The 24032-nt window shown below is 43.2% G+C and overlaps 1 protein-coding gene across 2 annotated transcripts in view; it reads right to left on the bottom strand.

The window, feature by feature from the left end:
- LOC135514677 (integrin alpha-X-like) overlaps window positions 1-24032 on the bottom strand; it is a 69769-nt gene that overhangs the window by 3555 nt on the left and 42182 nt on the right. For both annotated transcript variants that reach the window (XM_064938181.1, XM_064938182.1), the window contains exons 16-29: window positions 12213-12373; window positions 11493-11650; window positions 8404-8532; window positions 7594-7661; window positions 7361-7493; window positions 5722-5835; window positions 5564-5643; window positions 5319-5405; window positions 5166-5226; window positions 4923-5024; window positions 4540-4611; window positions 4334-4441; window positions 427-525; window positions 10-120 (exon numbers count right to left, since the gene is read on the bottom strand). In XM_064938181.1, the coding sequence (XP_064794253.1) occupies window positions 10-120; window positions 427-525; window positions 4334-4441; window positions 4540-4611; window positions 4923-5024; window positions 5166-5226; window positions 5319-5405; window positions 5564-5643; window positions 5722-5835; window positions 7361-7493; window positions 7594-7661; window positions 8404-8532; window positions 11493-11650; window positions 12213-12373 (1483 nt within the window). The remainder of the gene's footprint in view (window positions 1-9; window positions 121-426; window positions 526-4333; window positions 4442-4539; window positions 4612-4922; window positions 5025-5165; window positions 5227-5318; window positions 5406-5563; window positions 5644-5721; window positions 5836-7360; window positions 7494-7593; window positions 7662-8403; window positions 8533-11492; window positions 11651-12212; window positions 12374-24032) is intronic.

Below are 24032 nucleotides of genomic sequence, written 5' to 3'. Positions count from 1 at the left end.
GTGTCTCACCTTGTAGAGAAACCCAGAGATTATCATCAGTAGCAACAGTGAAAACACAACACTGATAGAAGCAATGAGAGCAGTGTGGGATTCAGGAGTTGTCTCCAGAATGGACAGAATCTAGAAGAGTGAGTGGAAGAAATGAGAAAGATCATTATCATGAAGCACATTAGAAATAATGTGCTCAAATTGAAAATCATGAAACAAAATAATATGTATTTCTATCAGCCTAATCGAGGTGTAGATTACATCTACATTTCAATGTTTGAACTTGTAAACAAGACTGCATGGGATTCCTCTTAACGCGACTCCATGCAACCAATGGCAACGCAGTTCCAACCGCCAAAACAACCACTATGCATATGTGGGCTAAAGAGGATCTGATGGAATAGAGCCCTTAGAGAGCATCTGAAATGATTGGCTCACCTTCACACTCTGAGAACCAACGGCAGGGTACTGGGAGTAGACACTCTGGTCGAAGGACAGCGACCCCCAACTGACCACCTCCACCTGCACCGCTGAATCCTGGGAAACAAACAACACTACTGAAACTGAACCACAACAAATCATAACGTGAATCTCGGCCTCGATTCAATCAGATGGAGCGCTAACCCGCGTTGGCATTTTGGCTGTGTTGGAGGTGGAACTGCGGTAGAAGCTGACAAATAGGTGAGCGGCTGCTCTTGTGTGTCACAAAGCACTCCCTTCCATATTAGCCCTACCATGTTAGAAGTTCAAAATGGCGATAGAAAGTATAGGGCTCGATTCAATCCGTATCGCCGAAGTTCATCGCTATAGCATGATAGGAATTTAAAGGCAATGATCCTGCGATAGCGGAGATCACATTCATGGTAAAATGCTGCATATGTTGGTGTAACAGCATAGCTTCCGTCCCTCTCCTCGCCCGAACCAGGGACCCTCTGCACACAGACAACAGTCACCCACGAAGCATCGTTACCCATCGCGCCACTAAAGCCACGGCCCTTGCAGAGCAAGGGGAACAACTACTTCAGGTCTCAGAGCAGGTCTCAGAGCGAGTGACTTCACCCGATTGAAATGCTATTAGCGCGCACCACTATTAACTAGCTAGCCATTTCACATCTGTTACATTGGCACAATCAGAAATTACCTTTAAATGGAGTGTAGCAACTATTTCTGATAAGCCCCAGAGCCAGGCTTTATTTGGAGGGGTGGATTGTGAATTTTGCTCAATGGGATTATAAATGTTTCTTGCAATGGCTAGCTATTCTCTTCCCTTGTTTCTGAATGAATTTGTGGCTATTTCTTTCTTGCTGGCAAAATAAGTGAGCTAGATTTTGTTTGTGTTCTGCCATATGTTGATAACATAGTTAGGTTTGTCACTGGTATGGGTCAGTAAATATACTAAACCCAGCCAGCTAGACAGTCATAGATCGTAAGGGTGTCAACATGTGAATATTGTAGAAAAATTCTCACAGCCGTTGACTCCAACCTACAGTATATCACAAAAGTGAGTACACACCTCACGTTTTTGTAAATATTTGAGTATCATGTGACAACACTGAAGAAATGACACTTTGCTACAATGTAAAGTAGTGAGTGTACAGCTTGTATAACAGTGTAAATTTGCTGTCTCTTCAAAATAACAACACACAGCCATTAATGTCTAAACGGCTCGCAACAAAAGTGACTACACCTCTAAGTGAAAATGTCCAAATTGGGCCCAATTAGCCATTTTCCCTCCCCGGTGTCATATGACTCGTTAGTGTTACAAGGTCTCTGGTGTGAATGGGGAGCAGGTGTGTTAAATTTGGTGTCATCGCTCTCACACTCCCTCATACTGACTGGTCACTGGAAGTTCAACATGGCACCTCATAGCAAAGAACTCTCTGAGGATCTTAAAAAAATAATTATTGCTCTACATAAAGATGGCCTGGGCTATAAGAAGATTGCCAAGACCCTGAAACTGAGCTGCAGCACGGTGGCCAAGACCATACAGCGGTTCCACTCAGAACAGGCCTAGCCATGGTCGACCAAAGAAGCTGAGTGCACGTGCTCAGCATCATATCCAGAGGTTGTCTTTGGGACATAGACGTACGAGTGCTGCCAGCATTGCTGCAGAGGTTGAAGGGGTAGGGGGTCAGCCTGTCAGTGCCCAGTCCATACGCCGTACACTGCATCAAATTGGTTTGCATGGCTGTCGTCCCAGAAGGAAGCCTCTTCTAAAGATGATGCACAAGAAAGCCCGCCAACAGTTTGCTGAAGACAAGCAGACTAAGGACATGGATTACTGGAACCATGTCCTGTGGTCTGATGAGACCAAGATAAATGTATTTGGTTCAGATGGTGTCAAGCGTGTGTGTTGGCAACCAGGTGAGGAGTACAAAGACAAGTGTGTCTTGCCTACAGTCAAGCATGGTGGTGGGAGTGTCATGGTCTGGGGCTGCATGAGTGCTGCCGGCACTGGGGAGCTACAGTTCATTGAAGGAACCATGAATGCCAACTGTGACATACTGTGACATACTGATGTAGAGCATGATCCCCTCCCTTCTGAGACTGGGCCGCAGGGCAGTATTCCAACATGATAACGACCCCAAACACACTTCTAAGACGACCACTGCCTTGCTAAAGAAGCTGAGGGTAAAGGTGATGGACTGGCCAAGCATGTCTCCAGACCTAAACCCTATTGAGCATCTGTGGGGCATCCTCAAACAGAAGGTGGAGGAGTGCAAGGTCTCTAACATCCACCAGCTCCGTGATGTCGTCATGGAGGAGTGGAAGAGGACTCCAGTGGCAACCTGTGAAGCTCTGGTGAACTCCATGCCCAAGAGGCAGTGTTGGAAAATGATGGTGGCCACACAAAATTTGGACATTTTCACTTAGGGGTGTACTCACTTTTGTTGCCAGCGGTTTAGACATTAATGGCTGTGTGTTGAGTTATTTTGAGGTGACAGCAAATTTACAATGTTATACAAGCTGTACACTCACTACTTTAGATTGCAGAAAAGTGTATTTTCTTCAGTGTTGTCACATGAAAAGATATACTCAAATATTTACAAAAATGTGAGGGGTGTCCTCACTTTTGTGATATACTGTAAGTGTATGTAAACTTCCGAATTCAACTGTATGTGAGAATGCTGTTCATAATGACTACAGCTCAGCATTCAACACCATAGAGCCCTCAAAGCTCATCACTAAGCTAAGGACCATGGGACTGAACACCTCCCTCTGCAAATGTATCCTGGACTTCCTGATGGTGGTAAGGGGCCCCTCGGGGGTGTGGGTCCCCTCGGGGGTGTGTACGTAGTCCCCTCCTGTAATCCCTGTTCACCCACGACTGCATGGCCAAACATGACTCCAACACCATCATTAAGTTTGCTGATGACACAGGGAGTGTCCTGTGGACTTCAGGAAAATGCAGGTCGAACAGGCCCCCATTAACATCAACTGGGCTGTAGTGGAGCGGGTCGAGAGTTTCAAGTTCCTTGGTGTCCACATCACCAACGATCTATCATGGTCCAAAAACACCAAGACAATGAGACTGAAATGATTTGGTATGGATCCCCAGATCCTCAAAAAGTTCTACAGCTGCACCATCGAGAACATCCTGACCGGTTGCATCACCACCTGGGTTGGCAACTGCTCGGCATCTGACCGTAAGGCGTGACAAAGCATAGTGCATAAGGCCCAGTACATCACTGGGGCCAAGCTTCTTGCCATCCAGGACCTATATAATAGGTGGTGTCAGAGGAAAGCCCATAAAATTGTCATAGTCATAGAGTCATACACGGGAAGCAGTACCGGAGTGCCAAGTCTTGTACCAAAAAGCTCCTTCACAGCTTCTGTCCCCTAGCCATAAGACTTTGTTTTGTACACTGCTGCTTCTCGCTGTTTATTATCTATGCATAGTCACTTCACCCCTACCTACATGTACAAATGACCTCAAACCTGTACCCCCGCACACTGACTCGGTACCGGTATCCTCTGTATATAGCCTTGTTATTGTTGTTACTATTTTTTTACTTTAGTTTATTTGGTAAATATTTTCTTAACTCTTATTGAACTGCACTGTTGGTTAAGGTCTTGTAAGTAAGCATTTCACGGTATGGTCTACACTTGTTGAGTTCGGGGCATGTGACAAATAAAGTTTGCTTTGATTTGACACTGCCAAAACAACCGCTATGCGGGTGTCGTCTAACACGGATTTGATAGAATCTAGCCCCTGATCTGCTTGACATGGACCCATACCAGAGTAATCTGTATATGGCTGCCTCATCTAGCCCATACAACACATATGCTTACATACATTATTCAACAACATGAAACGTATGTATGAAGTTACGATTATCCTTACCTCTGAGTTTCTACTGATATTCCCAACAAACTTGAAGATGGTTGGCTGATTGCTGGATGACAGTCCTATGGTGCAGTCAACCAGATGACAGATGACCCCACTACAGTGCTGTGGTAGACCCAATCAGAAGGGTTAGAGTAGAAATGACTGTACTTGTAATGACAAGTGATTAGAGAAACACCCATGTTTCTATTGAGTTTACTCACCTGATAAAACAGAGTGTTTTTTTCCTGTTTAGAGAATACCTCCTTCCTCTCACACTTTCCTCTGCTGTTATCCTTTGGCACAAACACAGACGTGCACACAAAAATAAGTACACGTATAATGCCAGAAGACATATGCAACTAACCAAATACCATATCCTGCCACTGGTACTTCATGCTGACTGACTGAGGAAAGTGCTGCTTGACTATTTTAGATACTGTCAGATGACCTGTGTCTGCTACAGACCGGGCACAAAACAAAAGTAAATGCTTCAAGTGAGTGAAACACGAAGGTACTATCTAAACTTGCCCAATAAGAAAAACCCATTTTCGCTGAAGATGTCAAAAAGGTGTACCCTAATGAAAAGGACCCAGGCTGAACTCACTGTTTGAGGAAGAGACACATTCCACAGGTAACCAGAGTCCAACTCCACTGGAATCACAAATGTAACATTGACCGGTGCTGCCACATCTCCAAAATTCTCCACCTCAGAGATGGAGATAGGACACGGGGAGATATAACAGGATGGATACTGAAAGAAGTGTCATTGAAATACTAACAGATAGAGACAGACATGTATACAGAACCAGTAGGCAGCAGTACCATGTACAGTAGGATTTATTCCTACCATGTATATGTGCTCCAGAAGCTTGTCGTCTGGGAAAGTTATGTATTGGGAGGAGTCTCCCCTGAAATATAATAAGTAAAGATCATTTATCCTGACTCACGTCACTATTGTCATATTGAAACTTTGTCTGAAGAGGAAATAGTATGCACCCACCCTTTCACAACAATATTGATAGGAAGTTTGACATCGACAGAGGCACTTGCATAGTTATCCTGAAGGGTGCCCTGTCCTTCATTATCACTGTAGGACAGAAGAATGAATACACGTTTACCATGACACAAATTATGATCTACAAATTCTAATTAGATAGATGAATGGAATAGAGTAAAATAGAAAATAAGAACTTCATTTTTTCCCCCATCACTGGTTAAGTTCTATCCGTGGAAATGGTGACTCACGTTGTAACAAACACATTTAAAGCCAGTCTTTCTCTCAAACAGGTTGGCTCAAACACTGTGAATGACATCAACACTGTCACCTGGGGGAAGGGCAGAATCAGATCAAAAAATTGTCTCTCTCAGTTTTACAAAAATTCAGTAGGCTTAATGATGTTTACCCGTGCCCCCTGTCTCAGGACGGAAGAGCTGAGAGGACACACTGTGTGTGTGATGTTTTCTAGTCCTGTGGTGTTGGACACACACCAAACAGCCACCTGGCCTGGTCCTGATGGCTATAACAGAATTCAATATTACCTGTGACATGATCAAAGCCAAACAAAACGAGCTGATAAAAGCAAACAGTTTATCATATCTCTATCCCTCCATCCTTCCCACCCCTGCTCACAACTAAATCCATCTCATCCTTTCACCCCCCTTCCTTCCCACACCTAAATCCACCCCATCCTTTCATTCTTACCACCCCTGCTCACAACTAAATCCATCTCATCCTTTCATTCCCCCTTCCTTCCCACCCCTGCTCACAACTAAATCCATCCCATCTTTTCATTCTTACCAAACCTGCTCACAACTAAATCCATCCCATCCTTCCATCCCTCCATCCTTACCACCCCTGCTGACAACTAAATTGATCCCATTCTTTCATCCCTCCATCCTTCCCATCCCTGCTCACAACTAAATCCATCCTCTCATCCCTCCATCCTTCCCACCCCTGCTCACAACTAAATCCATCCCATCAATTCATCCCTCCATCCTTCCCACCCCTGCTCACAACTGAAACCATCGCATCCCTTCATACAGTATATCTCTACCGTTCATCCTTTCATCCCTCCATCCTCCCCACCCCTGCACACAACTAAATCCATCCCATCCGTTCATCCCTCCATCCTTTCCACCCCCGCTCACAACTAAATCCATCCCATCCCTCCATCCCCTGCTCACAACTAAATCCATCCCATCCTTTCATCCCTCCATCCTTCCCACCCCTGCTCACAACTAAATCCATCCCATCCTTCCATACAGTATATCTCTACCGTTCATCCTTTCATCCCTCCATCCTTTCTACCGCTGCTAACAACTAAGTCCATCCCATCCTTTCATCCCTCCATCCTTACCACCCCTCCACACAACTAAATCCATCCCATCCTTTTATTCTTACCAACCCTGCTCACAACTAAATCCATCCCATCCTGTCATTCTTACCAACCCTACTCACAACTAAATCCATCCCATCTGTTCATCCCTCCATCCTTACCACCCCTGCTCACAACTAAATCCATCCCATCCTTTCATCCCTCCATCCTTCCCACCCCTGCTCACAACTAAAACCATCGCATCCCTTCATACAGTATATCTCTACCGTTCATCCCTTCATCCCTCCATCCTTACCACCCCTGCTCACAACTAAATCCATCCCATCCTTTCATCCCTCCATCCTCCCCACCCCTGCACACAACTAAATCCATCCTTTCATACCTCCGTCCTTCCAACCCCTGCTCACAACTAAAGCCATTCCATCCTTTCATCCCTCCATCCTTCCCACCCCTGCTAACAACTAAATCCATCCCATCCTTTCATCCCTCCACCCCTTCCCACCCTGCTCACAGCTAAATCCATCCCATCCTTTCATACTTCCATCCTTCCCACCCCTGCTCACAACTAAATCCATCCCATCCTTTCATCCCTCCATCCTTCCCACCCCTGCTCACAACTAAATCTCTCCATCACACCCCTTCATATATCTCTCTAGCCCTTCATCCTAAACATGCCTCCATCCCTCCCGACAGTGGTGGGTCTTACCCGTTTGGTAGGAACGAAGGGTATGGAGGAGGGGTGGACCACTGTCAGCTCAGCCTCAGAGGAATCCTCTCCACTGTTAGCCACCTCTACCTCTACTTCTACTGGGAAACCTTCGCTACACACCACCTCTGGACTGGAGGAGAGAGGAGGGGAGAGAGCGGGAGAGAGAGACCGTTTAAGAAACAATTCAATTAATACAATGACAAATTGGACAAATATTTGACATATTTCACCTGGTGACGTTGACTGATAAGTCAGAGACACACACATGGTCCTCGCCACAAACCTTCTCCAGCAAAATCTGAAAAAAACCCATCACAAACTGCTGCAAAAACATTTTTTAAATGTATTTTATTTCACCTTTATTTAACCAGGTAGGCTAGTTGAGAACAAGTTCTCATTTACAACTGTGAACTGGCCAAGAAAAAGCAAAGCAGTTCGACACATACAACAACAGAGTTACACATGGAATAAACAAACATACAGTCAATAATACAGATGAAAAAGTCTATATACAGTGTGTGCAAATGAGGTAGGATAAGGGAGGTAAAGGCAATAAATAGGTCATGGTGGTGAAGTAATTACAATATAGCAATTAAACACTGGAGTGATAGATGTGCAAAAGATGAATGTGCAAGTAAAGATACTGGGGTGCAAAGGAGCAAGATAAATAAATAAATACAGTATGGGGATGAGGTAGGTAGATAGATGGGCTGTTTACAGATGGGCTATGTACAGGTGCAGTGATCTGTGAGCTGCTCTGACAGCTGGTGCTTAAAGTTAGTGAGGGAGATATGAGTCTCCAGCTTCAGTGATTTTTGCAGTTCATTCCAGTCATTGGCAGCAGAGAACTGGAAGGAAACGTGGCCAAAGGAGGAATTGGCTTTGGGGGTGACCAGTGAGATATACATGCTGGAGCGCGTGCTACGAGTGGGGTGCTGCTATGGTAACCGGTGAGCTGAGATAAGGCGGGGCTTTACCTAGCACATTCACAGACACACAACAAAATTATACACACACACACACACAGAGAGAGCGCTCACCATGTGTGCAAAAGAGGTTGGGTTGTCTGGGCTCAGGACTGACTTCAGTCCTCCTGTCCCTGGTACCTCCATGCCCTCCACAGCCATTTGAACAGACAGAGGCACCTCACGGTAGTCTGATATACACTCCTGGAGGACAGACCCAGAGAACACACCAAAACACTCCTCAAATAAACACCCCAAAAACACACTAAGCATTTACCAAGTGCAGACAGACTGGGAAAAGTGAGGTGTAAATGTGTAAATACAAACCCATACAAGTTGTGGTGTCTCCACAATGGTCGTGTAAATTTGTTTGTGCAGACAATCTCATAAAATAAATGTCTGTCGCATCTCACCCATTAAGTCAAATGCATTGAACATTTGCAGATACAATTGAGTTATTTAGCAGACGCGCTTATACAGAGCAATTAGGTTTAAGTGCCTTACTCTAGGGCTAAATGACAGACTTTTCACCTTGTCGACTCAGGGATTCGAGCCAGTGACTTTCCGGTTACTAGCCCAACACTCCTTACCACTGTGCCAGCTGCTGCCTCTGCCCCCCGCCCCCCCCCCCCCCCTGTACTACCTGAGTGTGTATGGAGCCAACTACATACATGCAACATAATGTACACATATGCACCTAAAGGATGCACACAGGGACAAAACTCACATTAACATGCACTAATTTAAAATCAAATAAAAGGTTATTTGTCACATGCACCTTTATACAACGGGTGTAGTCTTTACCGTGAAATGCTTTGGTTTGTCCAGATCTCTGTGGAAGAACTTGACTGTGGAAGAACTTGACTGGCCTGCATAGAGCCCTGACCTCAACCCCATCGAACACCTTTGGGATGAATTGGAACGCCGACTGTGAGCCAATCCAAATCGCCCAACATCAGTGACCCACCTCACTAATGTTGTTGTGGCTGAATGAAAGCAAGTCCCCGCAGCAATGTTCCAACATCTAGTGGAAAGCCTTCCCAGAAGAGTGGAGGCTGTTATAGCAGCAAAGGGGGGGACAAACTCTATATTAATGCCCATGATTTTGGAATGAGATGTTCGACGAGTGTCCGCATACTGTTGGTCATGTAGTGTATGTGTATGGGTTTTGTGTGGAGAGTGTCAGTGTCGTGTGTGTATATAGTGGGTATGTATAGTCTTGTGAGTGTGCATGGAGTCAGTGCAAGATAGAGTCAGTGCAGATAGACGGAGTAACCATTACATTAACTACACTGAACAAAAAAATAAACGCAACATGTAAAGAGTTGGACCCATGTTTCATAATCTGATTTTAAAAAATCCCAGAAAAGTTCCATATGCAGAATTTTTTTATTTCTTAGTTGTTTTTTTACATCCCTGTTAGTGAGCATTTCTCCTTTGCCAAGATAACCGATCCACCTGACAGGTGTGGCATATCTAGAAGATGATTAAACAACATGATCATTGCACAGGTGCACCTTGTGCTGGGGACAATAAAAAGGCCACTTTAAAATGTGCAGTTTTGTCACACAACACAGTGCCACAGATAACTCAAGGTTTGAGGGAGCGTGCAATTGTCATACTGACTGCAGGAATGTCCACCAGAGCTGATGCCAGAGAATTGAATGTTAATTTATCGACAATAAGCTGCCTTCAACATTGTTTTAGAGAATTTGGCAGTATGTCCAACTGGCCCCCCAACCGCAGACCACGTGAAACCACGCCAGCCCAGGACCTCCTGGCTTCTTCACCTGCAGGATAGGTTGAGGGGGTGTGTCTGTAATACCACACTTTTCTGGTGAAAAACCCATTCTGATTGGCTGGGCCTGGCTCCCCAGTGGACCTTCCTCTGAGTATATCTTCCTCTGTAGCACTTTGTGGTCAAGGGTTGTGCAAGATCCTGTTGCAGAGGGAGGTGTTCAGTCCCAAGATGCCCAGCTTAGTGATGAGCTTGGATGGGACTATGGTGTTGAACACTGAACTGTAGTCTATTTAACCTTTATTTAACTAGGCAACAATTTTCTTATTTTCAATGACGGCCTAGGAACATTTAGTTAACTGCCTTGTTCAGGGGCAGAACAACAGATTTTTACCTTGTCAGCTCGGGGATTCAATCTTGCCACCTTTCGGTTACAAGTCCAACACTCTAACCAGTAGGCTACCTGCCGCCATCTATGAACAGCATTTTCACATAGTTATTTCCCCTCTTGTCCATGTGTGAGAGGACAGTGTGAAGTGCAATTGAGATTGCTTCATCTGTGGATCTGTTGGGGCGGTATGCGAAACGGAGTGGGTCCAGGGTGTCTGGGATGATGGTATCAATGTGTGTCATGACCAGCCTTTCAAAGCACTTCAAAATTAAAGATGTGAGTGCTACAGGCTGTTAGTCATTAAGGGAGGTTACCTTGGAGTTCTTGGGACCAGGGACAATGGTGGTCAGCTTGAAACAGTTTGGGATTACAGACCAAGACAAGGATAAATGTAAAATGTCTGTGAAGGCAGTTGCCAGCTGGTCTGCACATGCTTTGAGAATGCGCCCTGGTATTCGGTCTGTTCCGGTAGCCTTGCGAGTGTTGACTTATTAAAAGGTTTTACTCACATCGGCCACGGAGAGCGAGATCACACAGTCACCCAGAACAACGGGGGCTTTCACGCAAGACTCAGTGTTGTATTCCCTAAAGCGAGCGGAAAAGGCATTTAGCTCGTTTGGTAGCTCTGCATCGTTGGGCATTAAAAAAATAAATATTTAACCTTTATTCAACATCTCAAGGTTGGGTTTTCATTTCTAATCCATTATCGTCTGCAAGCTCTGCAAAATACAACGAGAGTCGGAGCCAGTGTAATAGGATTCCACCTTCGTCCTATATTGTCCTTTTGCATGTTTAATGTCTTGTTAGAGGACGTAGCTGGCTTTCGTGTCTGTGTCCATGTCCCATTTCTTGTAAGTGGTAACTCTAGCCTTTAGCCCAGCTCGGATATTTCCTTGTAATCTATGGTTTTTGGTTTGGATACTTTCGTATAATCAGAGTGGGGACAACGTCGTCTATGCACTCATTGATGAAGCCTGTGACTAAGGTGGTCAATTTCTACACACACATAGAAAGTGGTGTGAAGCTACCACTGACCGGGATACTGAGGGAGAAGTTGTGGCAGGCAGTGCCTGTAACTGTTTCAACCCAGCTGGAGGATGTTGATCTGAGGTAGAAGAGCAGACGGGCTGGCCTGGTCCTGGTCTGATCCTCCAGTAGATCCACTGTCACAGACACTGACGCCTGGAGAGAAGCTAGGGCAGAGAAACATACCAGTTACAGCAGTGATAATTCAAAGTCGGGTTCGCAGTGGGGCTCTTCATATTTGAAAGTAAGTGGCTTTGTCTTTTTTTTTTTTTACTTATTGGTATTCAATAAGGAACAATATACAATCTTGTTGGAACGATTATTAGAAGAAAAACATTTGTAAATGTATTTATTAATTTTTCATAAGAAAGATGAAAATCTGTAAAATAATTAATTTACAGATTTTAAAGTTGTCTCATTAGATTTGGAATGGGGTGTGATCGTGAAAAAAATTGGATTCCCTGCTGAATAAGTTTGAATACTACTGAGTTCCAAGATGGGTTATGTTACAAAATGAAAATTAAAGTTAAAGAAAACAAAGAGATACCATAAAATCTCCAAAGCATTGTAAAAATGTGAAATAAATGTGTTGTCTAACAGCCTAAGAGCCAGTTTCCCGGACCCAGATTAATGGACAAACAAACCGAGCCAATATAACAAATTCCTCTCATTCCAGTAATACAACTCAAAGTATAGTGTGTTATGTTGTAGTGGGGAGATAATCTGTACCCTGTATGTTTCCCACGTGGGCCCCAGTGACAGTGACACACAGAATGGCTGTGGTTACGGGAGTGTTCAGGGCCATGGGGACAGCACAGTGGAAGTAGTTCTGGGAGATCATGGGAGGGTCCATGGTGACAGACACCAACACACGCATCACTGGCTGGGACCTGGGGTGGACAAGAAGACATAACAGATCAAAGACTCTACTACTACTACTACAGAAAAAATGTCTACTCTTTCCATTGAATTTTTATGTTCCCCTGCTCTTAACCATGTCAAATCAGGGGTCCAAAACATTGAGAAACATTGGATCACCTTGTGTCTTTGAAGCATGCTCCCTCCTCACGGTCTCCCCTTTCACCTATCTCCCACTGTTTATACTCTGTCTGTCAATAAAGCATGGAAAGAGACTACTAGACTAAAGAGTCTTCTCTCCCATATGCCAAATTATAAAATGGGTTGTTTAGATCCTGGATGGTGATTGGTTTATATGCGGTGTCGTGTCTTTGGCATCATTAAAGTGAAGATTAATCTTTATCAAATGACTCGATTAAACTGATTAATCATGTAACTGTAATTAACTTGGAAGTCGGGGCACCAAGGAAAATATTCAGATTTAAAAAGTTATAATTTTCCTAATATAACTTTTCAGATATTTTCATATCTGATCAATAGTCTTCTGATTAATGAATTATATGACTATGACAGACAAAATTAGAAAAAAAATCCAGAAAATCACATTGTAGTATTTTTAATGAATTTATTTGCAAATTATGGTGGAATATAAGTATTTGGTCAAGAACAAAAGTTTATCTCAATACTTTGTTATATACCCTTTGTTGGCAATGACAGAGGTCAAACGTTTTATGTAAGTCTTAACAAGGTTTTCACACACTGTTGCTGGTATTTTGGCCCATTCCTCCATGCAGATATCCTCTAGAGCAGTGATGCTTTGGGGCTGTCGCTGGGCAACACGGACTTTCAACTCCCTCCAAAGATTTTCTATGGTGTTGAGATGTGGAGACTGGCTAGGCCACTCCAGGACCTTGAAATGCTTCCTACGAAGCCTAGCCCAAGCCTTCATTGCCTGGGCGGTGTGTTTGGGATCATTGTCATGCTGAAAGACCCAGCCACGTTTCATCTTCAATGCCCTTGCTGATGGAAGGAGGCTTTCACTCAAAATCTCACGATACATGGCCCCTTTCATTCTTTCCTTTACACGGATCAGCCGTCCTGGTCCCTTTGCAGAAAAACAACCCCAAAGCATGATGTTTCCACCCCCATGCTTCACAGTAGGTATGGTGTTCTTTGGATGCAACTCAGCATTCTTTGTCCTCCAAACACGACGAGTTAAGTTTTTACCAAAAAGTTCTATTTTGGTTTCATCTGACCATATGACATTCTCCCAATCTTCTTCTGGATCATCCAAATGCTCTCTAGCAAACTTCAGATGGGCCTGGACATGTACTGGCTTAAGCAGGGGGACACGTCTGGCACTGCAGGATTTGAGTCCCTGGCGGCGTATTGTGTTACTGATAGTAGGCTTTGTTACTTTGGTCCCAGCTCTCTGCAGGTCATTCACTAGGTCCCCCTGTGTGGTTCTGGGATTTTTGCTCACCGTTCCTTGTGATCATTTTGACCCCACGGGGTGAGATCTTGCGTGTAGCCCCAGATTGAGGGAGATTATCAGTGGTCTTGTATGTCTTCCATTTCCTAATAATTGCTCCCACAGTTGATTTCTTCAAACCAAGCTGCTTACCTATTGCAGATTCAGTCTTCCCAACCTGGTGCAGGTCTACAATTTTGTTTCTAGTGTCCTTTGACAACTCTTTGGTCTTGGCCATAGTGGAGTTTGGTGTGACTGTTTGAGGTTGTGGACATGTGTCTTTTATACTGGTAACAAGTTCAAACAGGTGCCATTTAATACAGGTAACAAGTGGAGGACAGAGGAGCCTCATAAAGAAGAAGTTACAGGTCTGTGAGAGCCAGAAATCTGGCTTGTTTGTAGGTTACCAAATACTTATTTTCCACCATAATTTGCAAATAAATTCATTAAAAATCCTACAATGTGATTTTCTGGATGTTTTTTCTCATTTTGTCTGTCATAGTTGAAGTGTACCTATGATGAAAATGACAGGCCTCTCTCATCTTTTTAAGTGGGAGAACTTGCACAATTGGTGGCTGACTAAATACTTTTTTGCCCCACAGTATAAACAGCATTACGGTAATGTGGCCGTATTGTCTCCCATGAGTTTTACAAAATTGTACCAAACGGACTAGTACGTAGCTGGATTCTTCACCGATCTTTTATACCTTCTCCAGAACATAAATTTTGTTCGGACCTCAAGTTCTGTGAGGTGGAAGAAATCAATTTGTTCTCTTCTATGAAAACTCTACTCTCTCTCTATACTGTGGCCATGAGAAGATAATCTCCTCCAGGAATTTACGACCTCTCTCTGACCACAGCAGCCTGGGTGTAGGAGACCGGGAGAGGAGGATGGGGCTTGCTGTACCCAAAGAGGGCAATGTCATGACAGCGGGAGTTGTGGGACAACAACTACCAAAAAATACCATGACGTGTTAATGTCATAATTCCACTATCCACCTAGCCCAGGCAGGAAATTAAAAATCTGAATCTCCATACTATTTGGATTGCGACAGTTGGGGGTTATATAAAGCTACCTGCCTGCCTCTACGACCTGTGCAACAATTAGTGGCAACCCGTCATTCAGGGCAGGTTGGGGACAGCCCCATCTGTTTTGAGCCCAACCTGTTTAGCAAAAAGAATATATACACTACTGGTCAAAAACACCTACTCATTTTACTTTATTTCTACTATTTTCTGCATTGTAGAGTAATAGTGAAGACATCGAAACTACAAAATAACACATATAGAATGATGTAGTAACCAAAAAAAGTGTTAAACAAATCAAAATATATTTTATATGTGATATTATTCTAATAGCAACCCTTTGCCTTGATGTCAGCTTTGCACACTCTTGGCATTCTCTCAACCAGCTTCATGAGGTAGTCACCTGGAAAACCTTTCCAACAATATTATCAAATCAAATCCCCACAGTATCTTTTACCCAATAGGGCTATCTTCTGTAAACAACCCCTACCTTGTCACAACACAATTGATTGGCTCAAACACATTAAGAAGGAAATAAATTCCACCGGTTGGGTCAACATCACTAAAAGTGTTATTTTTTTGTCCTCAAGATAAATCATTCAAAATTGTATATATAAAAAAACATACACTGGATCAAATTACAAAATGAGCCTTAAGTGTGTATATGCCTTCATGGTTTACTTCAAAGTAAATGTTATATATTTTAGACAATTTTATTTCAGTGGAAGGAGGCAGTTTTTCAATGTCCCAAGTGCTGCTCAACTTCAACAAGAATAATTATGAATAAAATTATACATAAAAAAATATATTTCCTCATTTTCTTAATTAAATGTTATCTTGTGTATAGTCTTTTTATGTTAAATGCTGCACTTTTTATAAGAATATTGACTATTTTCTGTATGTCTCTGTTACATTGTGGTTACTGGCACTTTAAGAAAATGAAGTACCCTGAAGTCAGCAGACTACACAATACAAGCAAAAAGGGAACTTCTACCTACTTCCCACAGAACCACACAAACAAGGCTTTCAAGAGGTCAACTGGAATTTCTTTGAGGCCAGCCAAGGCAAAGGGGCACCAGATGGTGTTGGAGGGGCCCTCAAGAGATCTGCAGATAGAGTAGTGCACCATGGAAAGGATATCCCAGATACACAGGCCCTGTACAATGTCCTAAAGGGTCTGAACTCCTCTGTGGAGATGTTCTTCATTGCTGAGAGGGATGTTGAGGCAAGACCAGAGGCAACCCTCCTTCCTCCCCATACACACACATGCATTTCTCTTGCTGGTTGAGTATTGAAATGTATAAGGTGTTTGTTACTCTTTATATCATATGCTATCTCTTCTCACCTCAGATGCCTGCCTTAGATGCCATTAAAGGAACGATGGGGATTCATCCGGTTGTCAGTGTCTCACCAGGCCATACAGGGACATTACTTGGCTGTGCAAGAAGGATAGTGGTTGGACTGTCCTTGTTTTCAGCTCAAAGAGACAACGCTGGGTGACCCTGCAGCATCTAACCAGCTCCCTGCATCTCATGATAAAGCTGACACCACATGGCGACCTGGCACCATTGAACTTAATCACATATTGGAGTGGTGTGTTGTCAATTATGACCATGAAGGATACCCTGGCATCATCATGGATGTAGAGGAACATCACATCAAGGTGAAGTGCATGCACCAGAATGGCATCAACAAATTCTTCTGGCCAAGTCCAAAGGAAGATATTTGTTGGTACTCTGATGGACAGATACTTTGTCTGATGCCGGAGCCACAGGCTGTTAATAAACACTCTGTGCAGATGGAAAAATCCACTTGGAAGTATGTGGAAGAGCATTTGGGGTGAAAAGGGGGAGATGGAAAGAGGGGGAGCGAGAGAGGTGGGAGAGGGACAGGAATGCATTTTAATGCTAATTCCAATGATTTTGTACCGGCAATGTATTTTTGTGTTGTTGTTTTTCACAATGAATATGTAATTAATTAGCAGTTCCAATATTGTTACTACATTAATTACTATGTAGATGTCTATTCAGTGTTGAGTATTCAGTGTTTAATTTATGTTCTGTTCCGTTATAGCTGTCCACCCTGTTATACCTCGGTCCACCCTGTTATCTTGGCATCTTTTTCAAATTAATTCAGTTACATTGTCAAATATCAAGAATTTGTGTAATGTATTTTAGAGAGTAAGACACGGCCGACACCGCACAATTATAAACTTGGATAAAATATCATGAATACCTGTCTCGATTTAGAAAGGTGCAAAGTAGATTGAGTTCTTTATAAAACCACACATTGTATACAACATCTGTTATTTCTTTAAAATTTGACCAGAACAAATGGACAGGGTTGACAAGGGGAGCTAAATGTAAATATTATTAAAATAGTCCAATGAAAGTAATTAAAGACAGTTAAGTGCATGCCCGTAACAGAGCGGACATATCTTATGGCTGATTCACTGAAGATGGGTTTATAATTATATAACTCTAAGTGCTGGAGCTTGGCCAACATGTTTTTCTACAAGTCAAATTTTTCTTTTTTTATAGTAAAACATAAAAGGAATACACATTCTTATTTTAATTTTTAAATGTTGCATGGTCCAAATGGTACAGTTTTGTGATATTGACTTGGTTACTACATGATTCCATATGTATTATTTGACTGTTTTGATGGTTTCACTATTATTCTGTCAAAATGTAGAAAATAGTACAAATAAAGAAAAACCCTTCAATGAGTAGGTGTGTCCACTTTTGACTGGTACTGTATATATTCTGTTTTTTTGTTGTTGCCTATTTTGCATGTTATTTTGTCAAACAATGTAATAAAAATAAATTGAGTAAATAAAGCTGCAGACAAACATGGTCTCTTTTTTGCTCTCTTGTTTCAGCGTAGCTCAGTGCTTTCTGTGGTGGTGGGGCAGCCAGTGGAAAATAGAGTGTAGGGGTTGGTAATGTTCTCTAGTTGCGCCGTGATTGGCTCCATGTTCTGTTACTCATGGGGACACTATGTCACCGCAAAATCTACGGGGAGAGCTTGAAAATTCAAGACCCTTGGGTGCTGCATTGTGTTACATTAGAAGTGCCCATCCAAGAGGGCTCAAGGTCATTGGCTACAGACTTCCCAAAGCGGATCCTTAGCCTGCACCTCTCAGGGCATTCAAACTGATTCCAGAGGCCGACCCAAAACAACGCCACCGGAGGAGAGGGTGTCGGAGCGGTCTTCTATTGAGGCTTCGGATGAGCACACACCACCCACCGCTTCCGAATATATTACTCGCTAGTGTCCAGTCCCTAGTTAACAAAGTCAACGAAATTAGGGCAAGAGTTGCTTTCCGAAGAGATATCCGGGATTGTAACATACTCTTTCATGGAAATATGGCTAGCTTGGGACATGCTGTCAGAGTCAGTACAGCTAACGGGATTTTCAGTGAATCGCACCACATGGCGACCTGGCACCACAGGAATAAACATTTCCCCGGTAAGATTAACGAATCATGGCGTAATTGTAACAAAATACAGGAACGGAAGTCCTTTTGTTCATCTGACCTAGAATTCCTCACAATCAAATGCTGACCATATTATCTCCCAAGAGAACTCTCCTCCGTTATTGTCACAGCCGTGTATATCCCCCCTGAAGCGGATACCAAGATGGCCATCAAGGAACTTCACTGGACTTTATGCAAACTGGAAACCATATATCCTGAGGGCATTTATTATAGCTGGGGATTTTAAGAAAGCTAATTTGAGAACAAGGCTACCTAAATTCTATCAGCATATCGATTGCAGTACACGAGAGAGTAACACGCTCGACCCGACCATTGCTTCCCTAACTTTTCTGTGATGCATACAAGGCCCTCCCCACCCTCCTTTTGGCAAATCTGACCATGACTCCATCTTGTTGCTCCCCTCCCATAGGCAGAAACTAAAGCTGGAAGCGCCCGTGTTTAAGTCTATCCAACGCTGGTCTGACCAATTGGATTCCACGCTTAAAGATTGCTTCGATCACGTGGACTGGGATATGTTCCGGATAGCCTCAGATAACAACATTGACATATACGCTGACTCATTGAGCGAGTTTATAAGGACATGTATAGGAGATGTTGTACCCACTGTGACTATTAAAACCTTCCCTAACCAGAAACCGTGGATTGATGGCAGCATTCTCGCAAAACTAAAAGTACGTGCCGCCGCATTTAATCATGGCAAGGAAACTGGGAATATGGCCGAATATAAACAGTGTAGCTATTTCCTCCGTAAGGCAATCAAACAAGCAAAGTGTCAGTATAGAGACAAAGTGGGGTCGCAATTCAACGGCTCAAACACGAGACCTACGTGGCAGGGTCTACAGACAATCACGGATTACAAAAAGAAAACCAGTACTGTCGCGGACATTGACGTCTTGCTTCCAGACAAATAAAACAACTTCTTTGCGCGCTTTGAGGACAATACAGTGCCACAGACGTGAACTGCTACCAAAGACTGTGGGCTCTCCTTCTCCGTGGCCGACGTGAGTAAAACATTTAAACGTGTTAACCCTTGCCAGGCTGCTGCCCAGACGGCATCCCTAGCCGCGTCTTCAGAGCATGTGCAGACCAGCTGGCTTGTGTGTTTATGGACATATTAAATCAATCCCTATCCCAGTCTGCTGTGCCTACATGCATCAAGATGGCCACCATTGTCCCTAGTCCCAAGAAAGCCAAGGTAACTGAACTAAATGACTATCGCCCCGTAGCACTCACTTCTGTCATCATGAAGTGCTTTGAGAGACTAGCCAAGGACCATATCACCTCCACCCTACCTGTCACCCTAGACCCACTTCAATTTGCTTATGGCCCCAATAGATCCACAGACGATGCAATCGCCATCACACTGCACAATCCCATCTGGACAAGAGGAATACCTATGTAAGAATGCTGTTCATTGACTACAGCTCAGCATTAAAATAATAAATAATGATTTTTAATTGAAATAATAATTTTGTCCTTCAAACTTTGCCTTCATCAAAGAATCCTCCATTTGCAGCAATTACAGCCTTGTAGACCTTTCACATTCTAGATGTCAATTTGTTGAGGTAATCTGAAGAGATTTCACCCTGTGCTTCCTGAAGTTGGATTGGATCCCACAAGTTGGATTGGCTTGATGGGCACTTCTTACGTACCATACGGTCAAGCTGCTCGCACAACAGCTCAATAGGGTTGAGATCTGGTGACTGTGCTGGCTACTCCACTATAGACAGAATACCAGCTGATTGCTTCTTCCCTAAATAGTTTTTGCATAGTTTGGAGCTGTGCTTTGGGTCCTGTTGTAGCAGGAAATTGGCTCCAATTAAGCGCCGTCCACAGAGTATGGCATGGCGTTGCAAAATGGAGTGATAGCCTTCCTTCTTCAAGATCCCTTTTACCCTGTACAAATCTCCCACTTTACCACCACCAAAAGCACCCCCAGACAATCACATTGCCTCCACCATGCTTGACAGATGGTGTCAAGCACTCCTCCAGCATCTTTTCTGCGTCTCACGAATGTTCTTCTTTGTGATCCGAACACCTCAAACGTAGATTAGTCTGTCCATAACACTTTTTCCCAATCTTCCTCTGCCCATCTTCATCTTTATTTTTATTGGCTAATCTGAGATATGGCTTTTTCTTTGCAACTCTGCCTAGAAGACCAGCATCCCGGAGTCACCTCTTCATCGTTGAGAGTAGTGTTTTGTGAGTACTATTTAATGAAGCTGCCAGTTGAGGACTTGTGAGGCGTCTGTTTCTCAAACTAGACAGTCTAATGTACTTGTCCTCTTTCTCAGTTGTGCACCGGGGCCTCCCACTACTCTTTCTATTCTGGTTAGAGCCAGTTTGCGCTGTTCTGTGAAGGGAGTAGCACACAACGTTGTACGAGATCTTCAGTTTCTTGGCAATTTCTCACAAGGAATAGCCTTCATTTCTCAGAACAAGAATAGACTGACGAGTTTCAGAAGAAAGTTCTTTATTTCTGGCCATTTTGAGCCTGTAATAGAACCCACAAATGCTGATGCTCCAGATACTCAACTAGTCTTTTGATGTATTGTTTAGTGTTGTGCAGTGGCTTTGCTGGCATGCATCCCACATTTTTTTTTTTGCTCCCATCAACATTTATATGCTAAAATTGCCACTGGCCAGGCATATAGCCAATATGCTCCAATAATGTATTAGGCCGACTGGCAAAACCTCTTCCTAGAGAACTGGTTAATGTAACATTTCTTTGTCATGTTTGGAGTGGTAGATCTCGTCTTGCTTTCTGGCTGGAAAGTTATTTTGACCACTGTTGTAAATCTTGACGGATTTTAAGAATATCCACTTTGTTTGAGCAGATTTGTTGAATATGTGCCAATCTGGTCAATAGAACATCTATGTTCCATTGACTCTTACCGCATCTATGAATATTCTTCTGTAGATCAATCCACTTGCAGATGTTATCTGTTTTTATCTGTTTTATCTGCATGCTTTGAGTTCTGTCACCGTTACCAAGAGATTTGTAAGTGAATCACAAGTATAAATGTGGCTGGAGCAGCTCTGGGGGCAGGACCTTTTACTCCTCACCAATCAACCAAAACCACAGTCGCCTATTGCTGCAAAATGTGGCTGGATTGTTTAATCAATCAAATCTCAGGAAGTAGCTTGAAGATGAGAAGTCATTTCAACAAAGTTACTCTTCGGCCTGAAGTACTCTAATACAATTCTAGGCCTACTTGAAGGTAATCATCTCTTTTATATGTGTACATCGATTTTTTTTATGAAAAGGCAGGAAAGTATCAATGAAATTAATTTACAATGCCCTTTTTACATCAAATCAAATGTTATTGGTAACATACACATGGTTAATTTGCAACTAAATTAATTAACAATCTTTCAATGTGATTTTCTGGATTTTTTTTCTCATTTTGTCTGTCATAGTTGAAGTGTACCTATGATGAAAATTACAGGCCTCTCATCTTTTTAAGTGGGAGAACTTGCACAATTGGTGGCTGACTAAATACTTTTTTGCCCCACTGTATACGGATGAGCCATGGCCACTAAATATATGGATGAGCCAAACACTGACCAACAAGTAGCCTGTCTGAGCACTGAGTTTTCAAGGTATGCTATGGCTATGGGTGCACCCTCAAACTCACTAGGAATACACCAATCATAGCACATACAAATGTACAATATTAGACACACAAAACTATTAGCCTACACTTTTTAAAAAGAGAATGAGATATACAGAGTTCGCTCAAATGTCCAAATTATTATCTTTATAGTCAAGCATCAAGCATGTCAAAAGTATCAAAAAACTCACACACACACACAGAACTTGAACATAAACTACAACAATGTGAGTAAGTATGATACAAAAGTTGAAAAAGCACTCTTCTATAAAAGAAATGTAATAATAATAATAATATATCCCATTTAGCAGACGCTTTTGTCCAAAGCGACTTACAAGTCGGCTGGGGCCACTACTTTTACATATGGGTGGCCCCAGCGGGAATCGAACCCACAACACTTGGCGTTGCAAGCGCCATGCTCTACCGACTGAGCCACACAATGTTCACTCACTGGTGTCCATAAAGCAAACAGCACAACAATAAACACATCTATACACTGAGTCAATGAAATTGAACATTGGCTACATAACTGCAAGCATAATACGAAAGTCTACAAAACATGCCTCTGTAGAAAAGTTTTAACTCAAAGCAAATTCTCTTTCAGCCTTGTCAGCCTGTTAAGGAAGAGTCATAGCATAGCTCCTTCAGAGTAACCAGGAAGTAATTACCACTAGTAAACCAGTAGGTGGTGCAGTAACTCACTGCTCTCTGACATCTTGTCAATGATGTCATCTTTGTCAAGTCCCATAAGAATCTCCTTCTCTGTTCCATCAAAAGGAACGCTTCAAGGTTCTCGTGAGGGAGGTTCTTAGGCGGTTCTTCATGAATTTCAGGGTGGAGAAGGTCCTCTCACAAGCCATCTGAGTGATGGGTAGGGTGAGGAGGAACTTGTAGCCAAAACCAATGATGTGGTACTAAGACAGCAGCATATCGGGCAGTTTTTACATGTGGAACAGCTCACCAACTCCACACTTTCATCAGGATCCTCAAAGCCTTCCCCTGATTCATCACTGGTGGCGGCGGCCCTGGTGTTGTACTCCTCCAATGCTGACTGTTTCAGTCTTTCCTACTGATGTGCAAGGCTGAATGCCTCAACAGTGGAACGTTCATCATTTTACAGTAAGCATTTGTTGAGCTCCTTCATGGCTGTCTTTGGAAGGCCCTTTTCTCTGATCTCAGGAAAATGCTTGGGATTCTTGCAGGAGACGTCTGCACACAGCAGTGCATCTGTTGCATAACGTCAGTGAATACTTTCAACAACAGTGTCCACATTGTGGATTTTGATGTTGTAATCCATGTCTGCATTAGCAATGGGCTCATCTTCTTCCAACTCACCTGGTTTTCTCTTCTTTTTCCTGCTTTTGTTCTCTTCTCTGAGAGAGCAGTCTGAGCTTTGGCATCACAGTCCTGCTGCTCCTCCAGAATGCCATTGGCCCACTCAACAAAGTTGGCTACTGCCCTCTTCACACCCTCAAAGTCTCGGGCACACTTTCTCAGGGTATCCTCCATTCCGGTCACCAAGTGCTGTGCTGTTACGATATCCATGGCACTTGTTTGTAAGTATTTAGAGAGAGGCTCAAAAATCCTGAGAAAAACCTCAGCTGTAAGTATGGTTTCATACTTTAGGAGAGCATCCTTATAACCTTGGGCCTTGCTTCTGACGGAAGGTATTATGGTCACTTCCTGTTCAATTCTTTCCATAGTGATGACCACATCCATGTAAAGTGCACGGTCAGGCTTTGCAAAGCTTCCGAATACTTTCCACAAGGCCTCGTCTTTGGCCCACCAGCGTGTTTCACCAATTACATCAAGCCGTCTGTCTCCTGTCATCACTGGTTTCCTCCCATAGCTTCATACGCTTGTAGGAATCTCGAACGAACACTGCAATGTCATTCAGTCGTGAGGAAAGGGATTCACTTGCCATAACAACCCCAGTGGTGTAGGTTAGCACAAGGTTGAGGACATGTGAGTAACACCATATGTGTACTTGGTTAGGAGACTCTCCTGTGAGCAATGCACAGAAGCCCCTGTATTGTCCCTGCATATTAGCTGCTCTGTCTGTTGCATTATCAACACACTGT

This window comes from Oncorhynchus masou, chromosome 26, assembly GCF_036934945.1.
Source record: "Oncorhynchus masou masou isolate Uvic2021 chromosome 26, UVic_Omas_1.1, whole genome shotgun sequence".
NCBI lineage: Eukaryota > Metazoa > Chordata > Actinopteri > Salmoniformes > Salmonidae > Oncorhynchus > Oncorhynchus masou.
The sequence above is the reverse complement of the archived record's forward strand: the minus strand, read 5'-3'. Positions and strand labels throughout refer to the sequence as shown.